This window comes from Physcomitrium patens, chromosome 14, assembly GCF_059467195.1.
Source record: "Physcomitrium patens ecotype Gransden chromosome 14, ASM5946719v1, whole genome shotgun sequence".
Taxonomy (NCBI): domain Eukaryota; kingdom Viridiplantae; phylum Streptophyta; class Bryopsida; order Funariales; family Funariaceae; genus Physcomitrium; species Physcomitrium patens.
Window position 1 is genome coordinate 9,071,746 of NC_143423.1, and position 16,448 is coordinate 9,088,193.

A 16,448-nucleotide genomic window follows, 5' to 3' on the forward strand; every position below is an offset into this window, starting at 1 on the left:
CTACCACCAAAAATATTCTAGAAAGTCTAGGATAGTAGAATAAGGTATAAATATGATTGGCCAGGGCCTTTTAGAACATCTGATCAGATATGGCTTTGGATCCTTTTTCTTAATAAAGTTTGATTTTGCATCTTTCTATTCAGATTTATTCTATTCTATTTGTGTTTGCTCAGTTTTGTCTTTCATGTCTTATTCTCTTTAATTCCATTCAATTTTATTTTGGTATATTTTTTCTTATTTTGTGAGGAGGCCTTATATTTTTGTGGATTGGAAGGATCTTGGATTTTTGAGTTAGTCTAATCATGTTTCAGTGGTAGGAACTAAGCTCTTATCTTTACAATAAAGATCATAGTTAGCTATCATATATATTGTTGAATTTCAAAACCTCACTTGTGACATAGATTAGAATGACAAAGCCCTTATTAATTAATTTTAATATTGATTGAAGGACAACGTCAAAGATTTATTATTGACAATATTAAAAGCAAAATCTTTAGAATAATTTATTGCTTAGCTATTACATGTAATAATCAATTATTTGAAAGACATCAAGAACAAAGTTTTAACTTAAAAAAAACAAGTCAAGTAATGATGGCAACTCTTAAGTTTTCAAAAACTTATTCATCAAGGCCAAAACAAATATAAATTGATATGGTATATCTTAAACCTCATATTGGAAAAGAAAAGACTTATCATTGTCAAAAAGGTTTGTACCTATATTATAGAGAATCCAAATATATTACTCAATATTCTTCAAAGTAATAACACAATCACAAAATGAAGAGCATGGTTGCCAAAGAGGACAATGTATCCAAAAATGAATCTCTCCAGTTATAATATAGACTATGTAACTAGAATCTTACGCAATTCCTAGTAAAGGTCATATTATTTCATTGGATCTTTCATCTTGTTTTACAATATAAGTTTGTTTAGGATCAAAAAATCACAAAGTCTTATCCTTGTTGGATTTAGAAGCCTCAATGTGTTTTATAAACAAAAACTTTGTTAAAAAATAAGATATATGCTTAGTTAAAAAAATCAAATCTATGCATGTAGAAGTAATAGATAATTATTTATTATCTTTTCAAGATGTTACATATGAAACTATTCCTATAAAAGTAGCAATTAGTGGTCATAATAGTTTAATAATATTTAATGTCATTAAATCTCTTTTTAATCCTATTATTTTAAGATTATCATGGTTAAAAAGATATAATCCTTAGGTAGACTAGATTTCCTGCAACCTTGATTTTTTCATAGTTTAGTCTAAGATTTTGCTAGGCAAGTAAAAATCCATAAGATCGATACATCCAAACTATTATTGATAGGTGCAAGAACTTTCATGCATGCTACAAAAAAAAGATCAACTTTTATTAAATATGCCACATCTATTATTAATAGAAAAAAATTTTCAAGTGGCATTTCAAGGCAATACTAAGATTATCAAGACATCTTTTCTTAAATTTGCATGATTCTATATTTATAGTAATAGATTATTTTATCAAAATGACGTATTTTATAGCATGTACAAAATGTATCACAAGTAAAGAAATAATTAAGCTTTTTCTTGACAACATCTATCGCTATCATGGATTATTCAAAGATATTATATCAAATAGGAAGATTCAATTTTTATCAAGATTTTGGAAAATTCTTTTTAAGATTCTAAATATAGACATAAAGCTTTTTTCAACTTTTCATCTTTAAACTGATGGACAAACAAAATAAGTAAATAAAGTTCTAAAAGAGTATTTGAAGTGTACCATCAAGTATCATCAAGATGATTGGATAATTCTTTTGTCATTTGTAAATTTTGCATACAATAGTTTGGTACATTCTTCTATTCAATAAACACCTTTTTTGCCAATTATACTTGTCATCTATAACTTTATATTTTTGACTTTTCAAATATTGATAATCTTGTAGCAAGAGATTTAGCGAATCATTTGTCAGAGCTACATGCAACAATAAAGGTGTAGTTAAAAGAAGCTCAAGAACAACAAAAGATTAATGCAGATGCTTATTACAAGGAACAATCACAATTCATTGTGGGTGACAAGGTATAGCTACTTTGTTGCAATATCAAGAGTACTTATCTTTTTGACAAATTAGACTATCATAAGCTTAAATCTTTTCCTATTTGTAAACAATTCAATCTTATTGCTTATTGATTACATCTACCAAAGTCTATGAAGATTCATCCTATATTCCACGTATCTCTTTTCAAACCATATAAAAAAGTAAATATCTAGAAAATAAGACAAATGCCACTTCTTCCTATAAAAATACATAATAATCAAGAATATGAGATAAAATTATTTTTAGATTCAAAATAATGCTAAAATAGATTAGAATAGCTTGTTCATTGGCGCAGATATGATATTAATGAATGCACATGGAAATTAGCAAAGAATCTTCCAAATGTAATAAAGAAGGTTGAGGCTTTTCATTGAAAACATCCATCAAAATCAAGATGAAGAATAAAAAATCTTTGCTATAAAAGACACAAGATGTACAGAAGATTTATTCTACTTTCTACTCTTATTTATGACTTTTGTGTATTTTTGACACTAAGAAGATGGAGAATCAACAACTAGTAGGTTCAACTTAAGAGCTATCACTTACTGACTTATTGGATGAGACATTATGATTGTCATAACTTTCAAGTCAATGTAATCAAGATGAAGATCCTCAAGAACAACAAATCCTTCATCAAATAAATGGCAAGATATAATGTGTTTGGTACCATAACTTTGAAAGAGACTCCCAATGTTTGATATTTTTGTTAGAGACAAGAATAAGTTTTGAGGATGTTCGAAATATTTTATTTGAAGGAAATTACAAAGGCTTCAACAACAACCAAATAACAGGGTGGTCATCTTGCCTTGACATAGAACACTATCGATGGTTGAGCAGACCTATCAATCATCTTTGAAGAAAATAAAGATTAGAATACGTGAGAAATACAATTCATTGAATCTTAGATTTCTTCAACATATATTGACCGTTGCTCATGGAACTTGTCCTTAGAAAGAAGGATAATGTCACGGACATACATATTTATTCTATATTTTCCTATATGATTAAGTAGAAGTAAATAAAAGTAGATTTATTTCATAAATTTTTTTAATAAGCTTCTTAAAAGCTTCATACATGTTGCTTTGATTTTATATGTATTTGTAGTTGATTGGTAGGTTAGAAACTTGGTCAAGAAGTTAATTACATATTGATAGCTTGCAAAACAAGCTATTTATGTGGCATACATATAAAAAACTTTCTTTGCAAGTTAAGATACATGTCTTGCAAAATTAATATGTTTTGGAGGTCCTTTAAGATATTGCCATATAGCTCTTAGTTAAGAGTATATTTTGAGGCAAGAATAAAGCCTTCTTCATTCTTGTCAAAGTCTTTTTAGTCCTTAGTCTTGTTTCAAGACTTTATAGTCTTGTTGTCTTTGGCAATAGCCATTCTAGTTTAATACTATATCATCTTTGAATAATTTTTAGTCTTTTCGAGTGACACAAGAATATATTAACATTTTAGTTCTTTGAGGTTCATGTCCTTGATACCATATCACATATATCTAACTTAAAACTTACATGTTAAATTTATAAGACAAGTTTCTAACATGTACACAATATACCCAATTTGTAATATAAGTGGTTAAACATGCAATATGTAGCTAATTTGTTGGCCAAGTTGTCAATCCGCAAATCACTTATAAACAATTATATAATCTACCAAATTTTTAGGAAGTTTCTTAACAAGATATCAATAATTTAACTTAGTTCTACTTACTTCTATATAATTCTACTTATCTAAATAAATATATTAGTAAATATATGTATTTATTAGACATATTAACCTTCCTTAATCTAATGTATATAGGATTTATATAAAGTAAAGAAATAATTAATGAATCTTTCTTATATATATTATAAAATATTAATTATGTATTTATTAATTTTTATTATTTTATATAAAATTAAAATAATTATTTTTTAAAATAGTAGTTTATATATATATATATATAATAAAAAAATAAAAAATAAAAAAATTGTACTAATATTGATTTTGTCTAATAGTTTTTTACTAGCACAAAGTATATTTTACTTTTTATATACTATTGGCATTATTTGAATATTATTTTTTATGTAAATTTTCATTTTCATTCAACTTAAGGATTAATGTATATTTTTTTCAACATTATGGACTCTCTATTTATTCATACAACATACAAATCCTTTCACAAAAATCCTTTTAAGTTACTAATAATATCTAGATTTATGATAGCTTTCAAATTCTATGTAATTAATAATTATCCTTTGGTGGATATTCAAATATCCAAATATGCACTACTTATTTTTAACAATTTCAAAACACAAACCTCAATACAACTATAATTTTTGAATCTTCAAATTTTTAAATATATATATATTTTTTAAATATCCATATATATATATGATATATGATATATACATCTAAATATTTTTCCAGCTATTCAGAGTTTGTTTCTTTTAAAGGTTGATCAGGACTTCTTGAACTAATGCAAGAATTAAGGATGCATATTCATATCTTTAGTGGAAATGACAAGAAGTAAATGAAAAGAAATGTGATCAACCACCATGCTTGATCTGGTGCTATGGGGAATATATATATATATATATATATCTAAAGAATGTTCTACAATGATGAACTTTAGATGTAATGTGTTGGTTTATTTTACACAAAATCACTTCTCAGTGAGATACTCAAGCATACAGTGTAGGGTAGTGGATGATGTAGGAGAGCTTTGACATGGTAGGTTGAAGAAGAGAGCATCCATGAGTGTAGGGTAGTGGATGATGTAGGAGAGCTTTGACATGGTAGGTTGAAGAAGAGGGCATCCATGAGTGTAGGGTAGTGGATGATGTAGGAGAGCTTTGACATGGTAGGTTGAAGAAGAGGGCATCCATGAGTGTAGGGTAGTGGATGATGTAGGAGAGCTTTGACATGGTAGGTTGAAGAAGAGGGCATCCATGAGTGTAGGGTAGTGGATGATGTAGGAGAGCTTTGACATGGTAGGTTGAAGAAGAGGGCATCCATGAGATTGAAACGGTTGAGGTTCTTTGTGTGAGATGCCACATTTTGAGGCTGAATTCTAGTTAGGTGAGTATGTACCCACATCTAGGTAGGTGAAGGGCAGTGCAATTGAATTGTGCGAATATCGTTGTGAATTGAATAGTGCTCAAGAATACGGTATGTGTAAAAGAGGTGAAACTTTGTTAGTTGACTACCACGGGGCCAATGATAAACGGGACACAGTTTATACGATTGCACAGAAAATATAGTGTACTATGCACATGCCGAAAACATGATACATGACGGTCACAAGAGTACAGGTACCCAGAGTTGGATTACTATACATAAAACCCAATTTGATTATAAGAGGTAGAAGTCGCCAGTAACAAACAAAACAAACAAAGACACACACATATATATATATATATATATATATTCTTTTTCTTTTTCTTTTATTGTTTGCTAGATTAATCAAGTCAACATGGCGAAAAACTGATGGCATTTAAACTGATGGTAACCAGGTTAAAGAGAATTTTTATAACTGCGACCTCTCAAAATCCTGAATGAAATTTTCGCGCATACCCTACCACAGCTTGACTCCCATAAAATTTTCCGTTATCATTGAATGCATGCCCGTCAACCATTTCTGTATCTTCTGTATGAATGATGTCTATGTCTCTCATGTCTCGTTTCAAAACAGTGGCAAGACGTGAAATTGCTTCTGTTTGCTGCTGCAGTACCTGAAAATGGGCAAAGTAACCAAATTCCTTTGTAAGTCACGACGTTAAGATTGCAAACATGGATCGTGCATAATTGAAGGGCAATCGCCTTCACAGCAAAAAAAAAGAAATAGATGAAAGATGCTATCACCAATTTTTAGATCACATTCAGATTCACCTATATGGTCAACGACAATACATTCTAATTGCACAACTATCCGACGAGTGATGCAGGCAGTCCAAGAGATATCAGTTTGCTAAACATAGATATGAGAGTCAAATAAAGTCATACCTTGTGCATCTCAGTGAGGCTTTGATTATCAATCTTTCCAGGGCCTAAAAGCACCGATTGTGATCCACCTCCCAAACCAACTTGCATACGCGATACAGAAAGCAGTGATTCCACTCTTCGGGGCAAAACTGCATTCGCTCCTTGAAGCTGCACTCAAAATAAAAGTCCCCCAAGCTTAGTTTTCTACGCAATAATAGCTATAAAAAGAGTAGGAAAAACCTTCAATCTTCACAATTACCTGTTGAGTTAGTCCCCTCAAGTGATCACCCAACTTGGCCTCTCCTCGAGTCAGTGCCATATGTAAACCTTTGCCTTCCAGAGCTTCAACCATTCTCATGATCTGAACATGCAAAAGTCAAACTGCATCAAAAACTTGCAGGGCAAAGAATACTTGAAATGTAACAACCAGAAAAACTTATAGGATTGCAGCTCCGCAGTTTTCTGCTCAATCAAATCAAGAGTGTGCAGCCCAAACTCACTAATTTCTTAATTAAATATGACCATCGAGTCTATCATTTGACTCATTTGGAGTAGTTCCTGTAGTGTAACAGTCATAAACAAATAAAATTTAACATCTTACTCGAAAACATAGAAAAGGGATTCACTACAAGTACTCAAATTCAAAAACCATATGAAGAGAAAGGACTGCCTTAAGTAGGCGCCGTTGCAACTCCTGCTCTTTTTGACGAAGCCGCTGGATCCAAGGTAGAGTATCTGTTTCAAAATGGCGATGGAGCTGTAGAAAGCCACCAACAAGACGGTTGATAAGACAAAAGAGCACAATACCTGACAGTACCATGTGAGACTAACTTACACTGTTCTGGTTCACCAATAATCAACGAGAACTTCAAAAAAAACAGACGCACACTGTTAACCAAACTAAAACTTAAAAGCTCAAACTATCGTTCAAAAGCATTTGTTGATAACGTAGAAATAATCTCACTACAAATATAATTTCCAGGTGGCAAGGTAACTCACGAGTTTAACATTAGACTCTGTTGCTTGAAGGCGTTGTACATCAGCTGTCATTGCCTCATCCTGGAGCTGCAACGTGATGACGAAATTACTAGGTTGATATTGATTCCTAGTATCTCCATGGTACTCCAACAAACAAAAACCTCTCGCAGAGAAGCCGCCGACACTATAACTGAAATTTATAGGAAATTCTGAAGGTTGAAATTGGTTCGAAATTTCTAAAACCTCAAGCTAGCAATGTCAAGTGATAACCAGATTAACGTTTCATGTAGGAATACGCATAAAAAAACATAATAGCGTTGAGTCATTTTTATATATAGAAAGCATTATCACAGTTGCTGGATATGATGAATTCAATACAAAACAAGTGAAAAGTTTACACCAAGCTTTTCCCAGTGTAAAAATGTCATCATTATTGCACCAAGGTTCAGGTAAGAGTTTGCCTGTGAGTTTACCAATCATTGCAACAAAAAATTCTTGAGGGTACAATGAAAGAGAACTCAAAAGATCCACAGGCGAAATGAGCTTCAATGCTACTACTAATCCTGCGCTTCACGTACATTTACACGTTACGAGAACAAAGCAGGTTTTTACCCATAATCATCTAGGAACGTCTAAAGTGAAGTGAGTTAAATTAACCATGATCTTAGAAGATGAGGTTTAGAAGTTTACACATACCTTCATACGTCTTGAAAGATCTTTGAAGCCATGCACCAATTCCGGCCACAATCGTTCTCTGTCCATGCTGTCCAAACCTTCTAATTTGTTCATCGCTTCTGCCCACAGAATCTACATAAGTTACCACATCCACGATAAATCTCCATTGCATTTCATGTCATTAAGTAAAATGCCAGCATAGACGCACAGAGTCAATGAATCGTCCACAAGGCAAAAGAATCAAGAAAAATTTACGTTAAATGAATACAAATCGAACGGTAATCTGTCAGACATAATTCTTACATCTGATACTCCAACAGGTTTGAAGCGTGCTGCCGGATCAGTAATGCTGAGCAGCAAATACTGTATCAGCCAAAAACAATATGTGCAAAACCACATGACATCAGTTAATGCTCTGGCTGTTGTTGGCAATAAAATTTCATAAAGACCACCAAAGATATCATTACTATTCGAAAGAATGACAGCCTGCGGCTATTACACTACATGCAATGCGCATGAAGTAAATGCACAAACCTTAAAACCCTTTTGAGGATTCCCTATGTCGTCCCTGTAAGCATCGACAATGGCCTGTAAAGTCAACCCCCCCCCCCCCAAAAAAAAAGGAAAGAAATGAAATTAAAAAAAACACAAGCAAAGAAAGCATTAGTTCCTACACCAGTCAAATAAATCAATGCAAAAAAGCAAAAAACAAAAAAACAAAACAAAACCAAACAAAACTTTTAACATAAAAAGGTAACATGAACAAAGAGAAATGGAAAACAGTATTTCAAGAACACTCACCTGAATTTCTCTGTCAGGCAAGGTCGCAACTACTGGCGCTACTGGAGCCATCTGAGTACTTATACTACTATTGAACATGTTCGTTTGCTGTGATGGTTGGGATTGAAACATATTTGATTGCTGCTGGCCAAACAATCCACCTGAAGCCTGGTTGAACGGTGATGCTTGCTGTTGCTGTCCTCCAAACAAGGGGCTCTGTCCAGCTTGTCCAAATGCAGATGTTTGTCCAAAGGCTGGTGTCGACTGAGGCTGCCCGAAAGGCGATGGAGATTGTCCGAACAAAGACGTTCCCTGTTGCTGACCTGAGGATCATATCAATCTTCAGTCTGCGGGATAAAAACTGCAACAACTCAACAAATCGAAATTCTAAGTTTTACGCAAAGTATTGATGAATGCAACAGAGTATATCACTTCATCCAACTCAAATCCAACAAAGTGTGGTCGAGGGAGCCTTCAAACACAATGGAGAGTACTGCTGAAGTGTATTATTGAGGTTGTAACCAGGGAGATGAACTGGACTGCATTGCGATCCCAATTTCACCAAAGACAGGATACATGACTTAGCCAGACAAAGATGTATTCAGAATGACAAGGTAGGGTCGTACCTGATGCTCCAAATGCAGGGATGGAAGGAGTAGAACTCCCAAATAGACCTCCACCGCTACTTGCACCAAATGCAGGGGTCGAAGGAGTAGTACTGCCGAAGAGACCTCCACCACTACTTGCACCAAACGCAGGGGTCGAAGGAGTAGTACTGCCGAAGAGACCTCCACCAAACGCAGGTGTCGATGATCCGAACAAACCCCCTCCACCTCCAAAAACCGACCTGAGTGACAACAGAGCTCAATGTCAAACGGTTGACCCACACGATAGCTCATTGAAGTTCCATGAATAATGTAAAGTTGGTGATACTTGTGCACGTACAAAATGTTCAATTTTTCCGCAACAGCAGTACAGTATCCTAAAACCGTGCGCCCAAGAGCTCCTACACCTCTCGTCTCCGAACCAGGTCAGACAACACCGGTAACTTACGTTCGGGTTTGATTTGGGAGTTCCTAATCTCCTATAAAATAATTACACGTCATTCTCATGACTGATTGACGCCTGGAATATGTGGCAAAACAAAACTATTGACAATTGAAATAGATTTGAAGTGAACTGTCCTACGACCCGACAACTTATACCGGCGGTCGAACACTTGAACTGGCTATTCAAGATTCAAAGGTTCAGATACTTATCGATGCCAACATCGGGCATTGAATGAAAGGGTTCGCATGTTAACTGGTTCCTACCAATGACTACAGCGGCAAAATTCATGCAATATTTTCTGCTCACGTTTACAGCTTCGGAGACACAACCAGTTGGTCAAGTCTGAAAACACCCTCCAGGTGACACCACAATATTCTTGAGCAATGCTCTGCTTCGGCCTCCCAAAATAGGTACCCAGAAGCGCAATTCCCGCTTTCAGAGACTGCGAAAACTCAGAGTCCCAGAAGCCACAAACTCCAAACCCAAACAACCGGAAATCACAGAGAAGAGCCCAAAAAGACTACCCGGTGGAAGTCTGCGCTGCAGCGGAGGATGGCGTAGAGAACAGACCTCCACCACCAGCTCCAAACGGCGTCGACCCCATGGCCGCCCCACTGGACTGCGCCGGGGTGCCAAACAATGACATCGCTCACGGCCTTTCCCCCCTCGCGTAGTGACGACAGAGCTACTACTTCCTCCTCTTCCTGACAATAAACCAGGATTCAAACCAGCATGAATGACCTCGGCAATGCCTTACAGAGGTTTAGGGTTTAAACCCATGGGTGAGGCATGATGCTGTAACAAAGCCAGAGAGAGTATTTTGATTTCACGGGATTGTAGCAACAGCTACTGGTCGTGGGATTCACAAAAATGAGGGCGTCCACGCGTGCGTCGATCGTTGGGCTTGCGCGCGGGGTCACCACGCCCCGCATGGCAAAGTCCGCCACAGCTTCACCACGCGGGCTCCGCAGCGCACACCGCCACAGACCCCCATCCCATTCCCCTCGGGAACGCAAGCATGCAAGCAAGGGAACGAGAGTTCCCGTGCGATCCCGACGGGGATGGATATACTGTCCCGTTGCTCAGGATTGCGAATCTTACGGTAATCATAAATTAGTTCGCCAAATTTGAAAGATATTGCTTTCTTTATGCTAAATATTTCTTGAAAAATATGTTACATTCTCCCACGAATATTTTTTTTTTTTTTTTTTTTTTTTTTGTTCGGGTGACAAAATGATTCTTTGTGTGTATGAATGTGGATTGGGAAAGTTTTCTTTTTGTATACTATCAGTTTTTGAACATTTGAAATCAGGTGTCAAGATTCTTAAAACTTTTTCATGGGATGTGACGTTGAAATTAATTTATGTAAATAAGTCATAACCGTTAGTATAGCAATTAAGAAAAAAAAAATCTATTTTGAGAAAATAGGTTTTGTTTGTCTAATTTTGAAAAAAAAAAATGGATATTAAAATAATCTTTATATTTTGAAATAATTGAGTAAATTATATTATTTCTTTGAAAAAAATTATATATTATTTCATTCTAACAATTTTAACCTTAATTTATGATGTAATGACTATGTTATTTGTATTTTTATGAAATACGAATTATTTGAATGTCATGAACTTGATGTAATATGAAATCTCCTTAAGAAAATTAAATTTTAAATATTTTAAGCTTTTCAATTTCTCAATTTTTTATTATTTTGCTTACAAATGTCTTAACTTTTTAATTTTAAGATTATTCCTTTGTATTAATCCGCCTTTGTTCTTAATTATTTATCTTGCCAAATGATACTTCCTTATTCCTCTTATAGTATAGCATTGTTACTTTTTATGTGACTATTTATTCCAATAAAATTGCAAATCTAAGTAATAAAATATCTTTTCAAGAATATCTCTAATTTTTATTTGTACACTTCAAGCAATATGCTACCTAATTTTTCATATTATATATGAATTTATATATATATGAATATATATATATATATATGAATATATATATGAATTTCTATAGCTACAAAGAAGAATCTTATTTCTAGATTTACAAAATGTATACATATTTTTTATTATAGGTACTTGAACCATTTAACTAATCTTTTTAATTATATTTAATATTAGTTTATTTTGTATGCTTTGCACAATAACTAAAGTCATTCTTTACTTTGTGGATATATTCATTGTTGTACAAAGTAATGTCACCACATTAAATCACCTTAAATAAACTTCTATTCTATTTGTGTTTGAATCTTTGTTTTGTAAATTACCTTATGTTTGTCCATTGCCATGAAAATATGAATTTTTTTTTGTTCAACTACAATATTAAAAAGTAAAAACAAAAAACCCAACACTTAAATTGGCCAATAAATTTGTATTGTCATAAATTCAACTTGCATCTCTTAATTTTAAGATTCTATATTATAATGTAATATTCAATAGAAAATTTGAATATTAAGTATACGTGAATTTGTCTTTTATTTATTCTAAAGAGAATAACAAGCACAACTATATTCAACCAACATGAAAACTATAACAAAAATATTACTCTTGAAACAAAGTAGCCTTAAATAAGCAAGTCCAGTCACATACCGTGAACTCCATAGATAGTAGTAGATCACCTTTGTCTTGTATCATAGCTCTAATACAAAGTGCTCTACAAATACTGCATCAAAGTGCAACAATCTACATGTAGTGTTCAAACATCCAGAATCAAGTCAAAGTTGTTGACATCTTTTTTTCATGGTCGGATGTTGTTACAAGGTTGTTTACAATATACTACACTAATTGAAATAAAAAAATTAATAAGTTGTATATCAAAGATTGTAATGCTTTGGATATTGTTGTGCATTGATATGCATTAATTTTTTTCAACAAATCAGATAAAATAACCTTAAGTACATTTAATTTTGATTTTTTTAGTTTTTTTTTTTGCTTTGATGCATGAAAATAGAACTAAATTGTGAAGAGTTTTTAAAATATTTGAGTAACAATTCATTTATGCTACAAGGATGTTATAAAAGAAGATGATAATGATAGTAGCATTTATTTGCATCTATTGAACCATCTTCTTTATATTACATGGTGAGGTCTTTAGATCATTTAATTACAAAGAAATTGTTTATTTTGTATTATATACAAGAAATATATTAATATTGATTAAATCTATTGAGCAATTTAGTATAAAATAAATATATATATTGAAAGTCCTAACTAAGAGTTTTTTTTTGGAGGAATTGAATTGCTTATAGAATTCATATTAGAATAACTCATCAAAGCTCTTGAGGTATTTTTTCTTTTGCATTTCTTACAATCATATTTTTAAATTTTTCATATTATTAATAATTGACTATAATATGTTTTTTTTTTTTAATTAAAAGTCTATAAGTTTATTATATTTAAAAGTTTTTATTCTATTGTGAGTATTTTGATAAAATTATAGATTATTAGTATACTATTATTAATGTAAGTAGGATATTATTATTAATGCGAGTAGAATACTATTATATTGATAATACATGCCAATTACATATTTCATGATTTTTTCTAAAATCACTTTTAAGAATTAATATAATTTAGAATTAAAATCAGGTGGTTGCTTAGGGACATCTTGTGGATATTCTAGGAATTATTAATCCATGCTACTAATTTCTAAACTTCATGTTGTCATATATTGTAAGGTTTGCTTGAGAATGCATAGGGTACCTGGCTATAGAAGATAAATGGAATTTGCAACAATAAGGTCCTAAAAACTGTTATAGAATCCTGAAACAATTCTAATTAAATCTTTTAAATATTAATTAATCATTAATAAAATCCTAAAGAAGTCTTTAAAAATTTACAAAAGAAACATAAAAAAATTATAAATTAACCTTTAAAAAATATGTATAATAAATGAAGCCTAAAGAAATAATAAAATATAAATTCTAAAAAAATATAAAAACTATTTTAAACTATTAAAAATAAAATTATAAATTTATTAAAAAAAATTCAAGAGATTTTTTAAAAATTCAAATCATTATTGGTGATTTTTGTATAAATGTGTTTGAAAGAGCTGAAAAATATTTGTTTCAAATTGTACATAAAGGAGAAGCCTTGATTAAAGAGTATTACCAAGATGATTGGTTGAAGATTGTAATAATACAAATTAATAATAAAGAAGCCTTTAGAGAATTTCTTATAGACTTCAATTGTTGGTTTGATACCACTTGTAACATCTTTCAATATCATTACATTGATTGAAGTTAAGAGATTGTTAAAACTAAAAAGCAAACCACATTTTTTCCAATATACATTGGTGAAGTTGATCAAGACTTATTTTTCTTTGTATGAGAGAATTGATGGAATTATATTACAACAACTATGTATAAGTGAAGATGTTGAATTAATATATTATCTTATAGGATAGATAAGGGGTATTCAAAAGACTCAAGGAAAAAAATTAGATATTATTATTTACTTTGATAAGTATTATCATCCTAAATATGAAAGACCACATGTTTTATTATATGAAAATAATCAAGTGTGGGTATATCCAACTAAATAGGTGAATTTAGTGAATGCAACAAAAGTTATTCCTATTTATAATAATTATCAAGAATTGAAATAATATCTTTTTTAAAAGAAGTTGGCATTTTAAATGGATTATGTATTAGGGACATAATCCTTAGAACCTTCTAGAGACAAGTTTCTAGAACCTTCTAGAAGCAAGTCTCTGGAACCTTTTAGAAGCTTTCTAGTTGGTAGAAGTTGCTTGAGAAGCTTCCTAAATAGAAGTATATATTGGAATCGAGGCGAAAGAGTTCTACAGTCTCGACAACACATCTCTTAGAGCTCTAGCTCACCTCTCTGGTGTTATTCTCATCTGATTAATCTAGTTCTTGTCAGTTCTTCTTGAACTTCTTGTTAGATCTCGAGTCTATATTTCTGTGTCCGTGACAGTTTGTCAAGACTTCATTCACCTCAGATATCAGAGCTAGTTTTTTCTTTGTTAGAGTGTGGATTACCCCTCTGCTTGGAAGTATATTAGCATTTTAGAGGTTGCGGATTACCCTCCTCTAAACTGATACTTCTTTTGTTACAATATTGGAGCCTTATTCTTCTTGGAGAGAGTGGATTACCCCTTTTCTTGAAGCTCTTAAGGCATTTTAGAGGTTGTGGAGTACCCTCCTCTAAACCAATATTGTCTTCTTGTAGAGTCATTTCTGTCCTTCTCTTAGAATGGCCGGAGGCCAAGACATTAGTATGACGAAAAGTTCGGAGTCCAAGTTGAATGCTATCATGAATGCCTTCGCTATGTTATCGCAAAGAACTGCAGAGATTGAAGGAGTTGTGGCAAGGCTTCATAATGATGGAGCATTTGGGATGGCACAATCTAGGTTGCACCAGCCTCAAACTTCTGCACTTGGAGAAGCAACTTTGCCTCATGTTCGACAAGCACCATTGGTTCTACAACATAAAGAGCCCCGAGTTAGCCTTCCGGACAAGTTTGATGGTACGCGTTTCAAGTTTTCAGGATTCATCAACCAAATCAGGTTGATAACAGTTTTACAGCCCGAATGCTATCCAACGGAGGAGTCACGTGTTGGGCTTGTTGGAACCTTACTTACAGGATAAACTCTATCATAGTTTGCTCTTTTGTTTGAGAAACGATCGTCCATACTAAACAACTTTGAAACCTTTTTGGAGGCGTTTGCAGAAGCATTTGGTGAATACGACAAGGTTCGATGGGTTACAACAAAGATCCGGTCACTACGACAAGGGATGCACTCTACATCAGTCTATGCATCGGACTTCAAGCAATTAGCATGCGACATCAATTGGGACGAAGAAGGGTTGATGAGTCAATTCTATTGGGATTTAAGGGACGATGTGAAGGATTTGCTGTTAACTCTTCCTGATCCACAAACGCTCAACAAAGCTATTAGCCAAGCTGTAAAGTGTGATAACCGCCTATTCCAACGCTGCCAAGACCAACGTTCAAGACAACATACGATTCGCCATGCCTCAACTATATCGGCAAGCAGCGTGAATTCACATTCAGAGGTAGAAGACATGCAAATTGATGCAGTACGTGTCAAATCCCTTACTCTAAAAGAAAAAAAAGAAGCGTATGGAGGAAGGTCTATGCTTGTATTGCGGTGAAGAAGGCCACAAAGTTGAAAACTGTCCCAAGAAGCAAAATCGATGTATTGTCAAGACTAAGGGCGCATTTATTCAGGAAAACGAGGATGCTCAGCCCAATAGGAACCGTGCGGCTGGACAGTGAAATATCGCAACAACAACCAGGTTCCTTTCTTTCCGCTCAACATGCCCTTTGTTTTACAATCCCTTTGCTTATTGGCCCTCAGAAACTAAGAACCTTAGAATTATTAGATTCAAGAGCATCTGCTTGTTTCTTAGACGAAGAATTTGCGAAGCATCATAAGATCCCTTTAGTACAAAAATCCAAACATGTTCACGTTGAGGTCATAGATAGGCGACCTTTATTGTCTGGTAGTGTCACCCATGAATCAGAACCTATAGAAGTGACGTTTAAGGGCCATAGTAGTCATATTATTTTTAATATTATTAGAATCCCATCAAATCCTATTATTCTTGGTCTTTCCTGGTTGGAAAAGTATAACCCATCCATAGATTGGAAGTTGCGGAAGATGACCTTTCCCACAAAACCACCCAAGAGCAAGCCTAGTAGAAAACCCCGAATAGAGAAATCCTTATTTATTGAAGCAAGAGTGTTTATAAGATCGTCCAAGGAAGGCACACTGTTTGTCATTAATGCGGCTCTAACTATCGGGAAGAAGATCTCGACAACAAGTATATCGGAGGAATATAAGGATTTTAAAGACATGTTTCAAAAGAAAAATGCCGACATGCTACCGAAACACAAACAATATGATTGCGCCATAGACTTACAGG

General features: G+C 33.3%; 1 protein-coding gene across 1 annotated transcript; it reads right to left on the reverse strand.

Annotated features, from left to right (window-relative positions):
* Positions 1-5,486: 5,486 nt before the first annotated feature.
* LOC112290942 (nuclear pore complex protein NUP54) lies at positions 5,487-10,493 on the reverse strand. Its single transcript, XM_024537796.3, has 11 exons — positions 10,059-10,493; positions 9,111-9,331; positions 8,506-8,807; positions 8,239-8,292; positions 8,008-8,067; positions 7,726-7,836; positions 7,051-7,116; positions 6,722-6,808; positions 6,311-6,412; positions 6,073-6,219; positions 5,487-5,801 (listed from the first exon to the last, which is right to left on the reverse strand). Exons 1-11 carry the CDS (start codon positions 10,178-10,180, stop codon positions 5,613-5,615), a joined length of 1,461 nt encoding a protein of 486 aa, XP_024393564.1. The 5' UTR covers positions 10,181-10,493; the 3' UTR covers positions 5,487-5,612.
* Between the last annotated feature and the right edge of the window lie 5,955 nt (positions 10,494-16,448).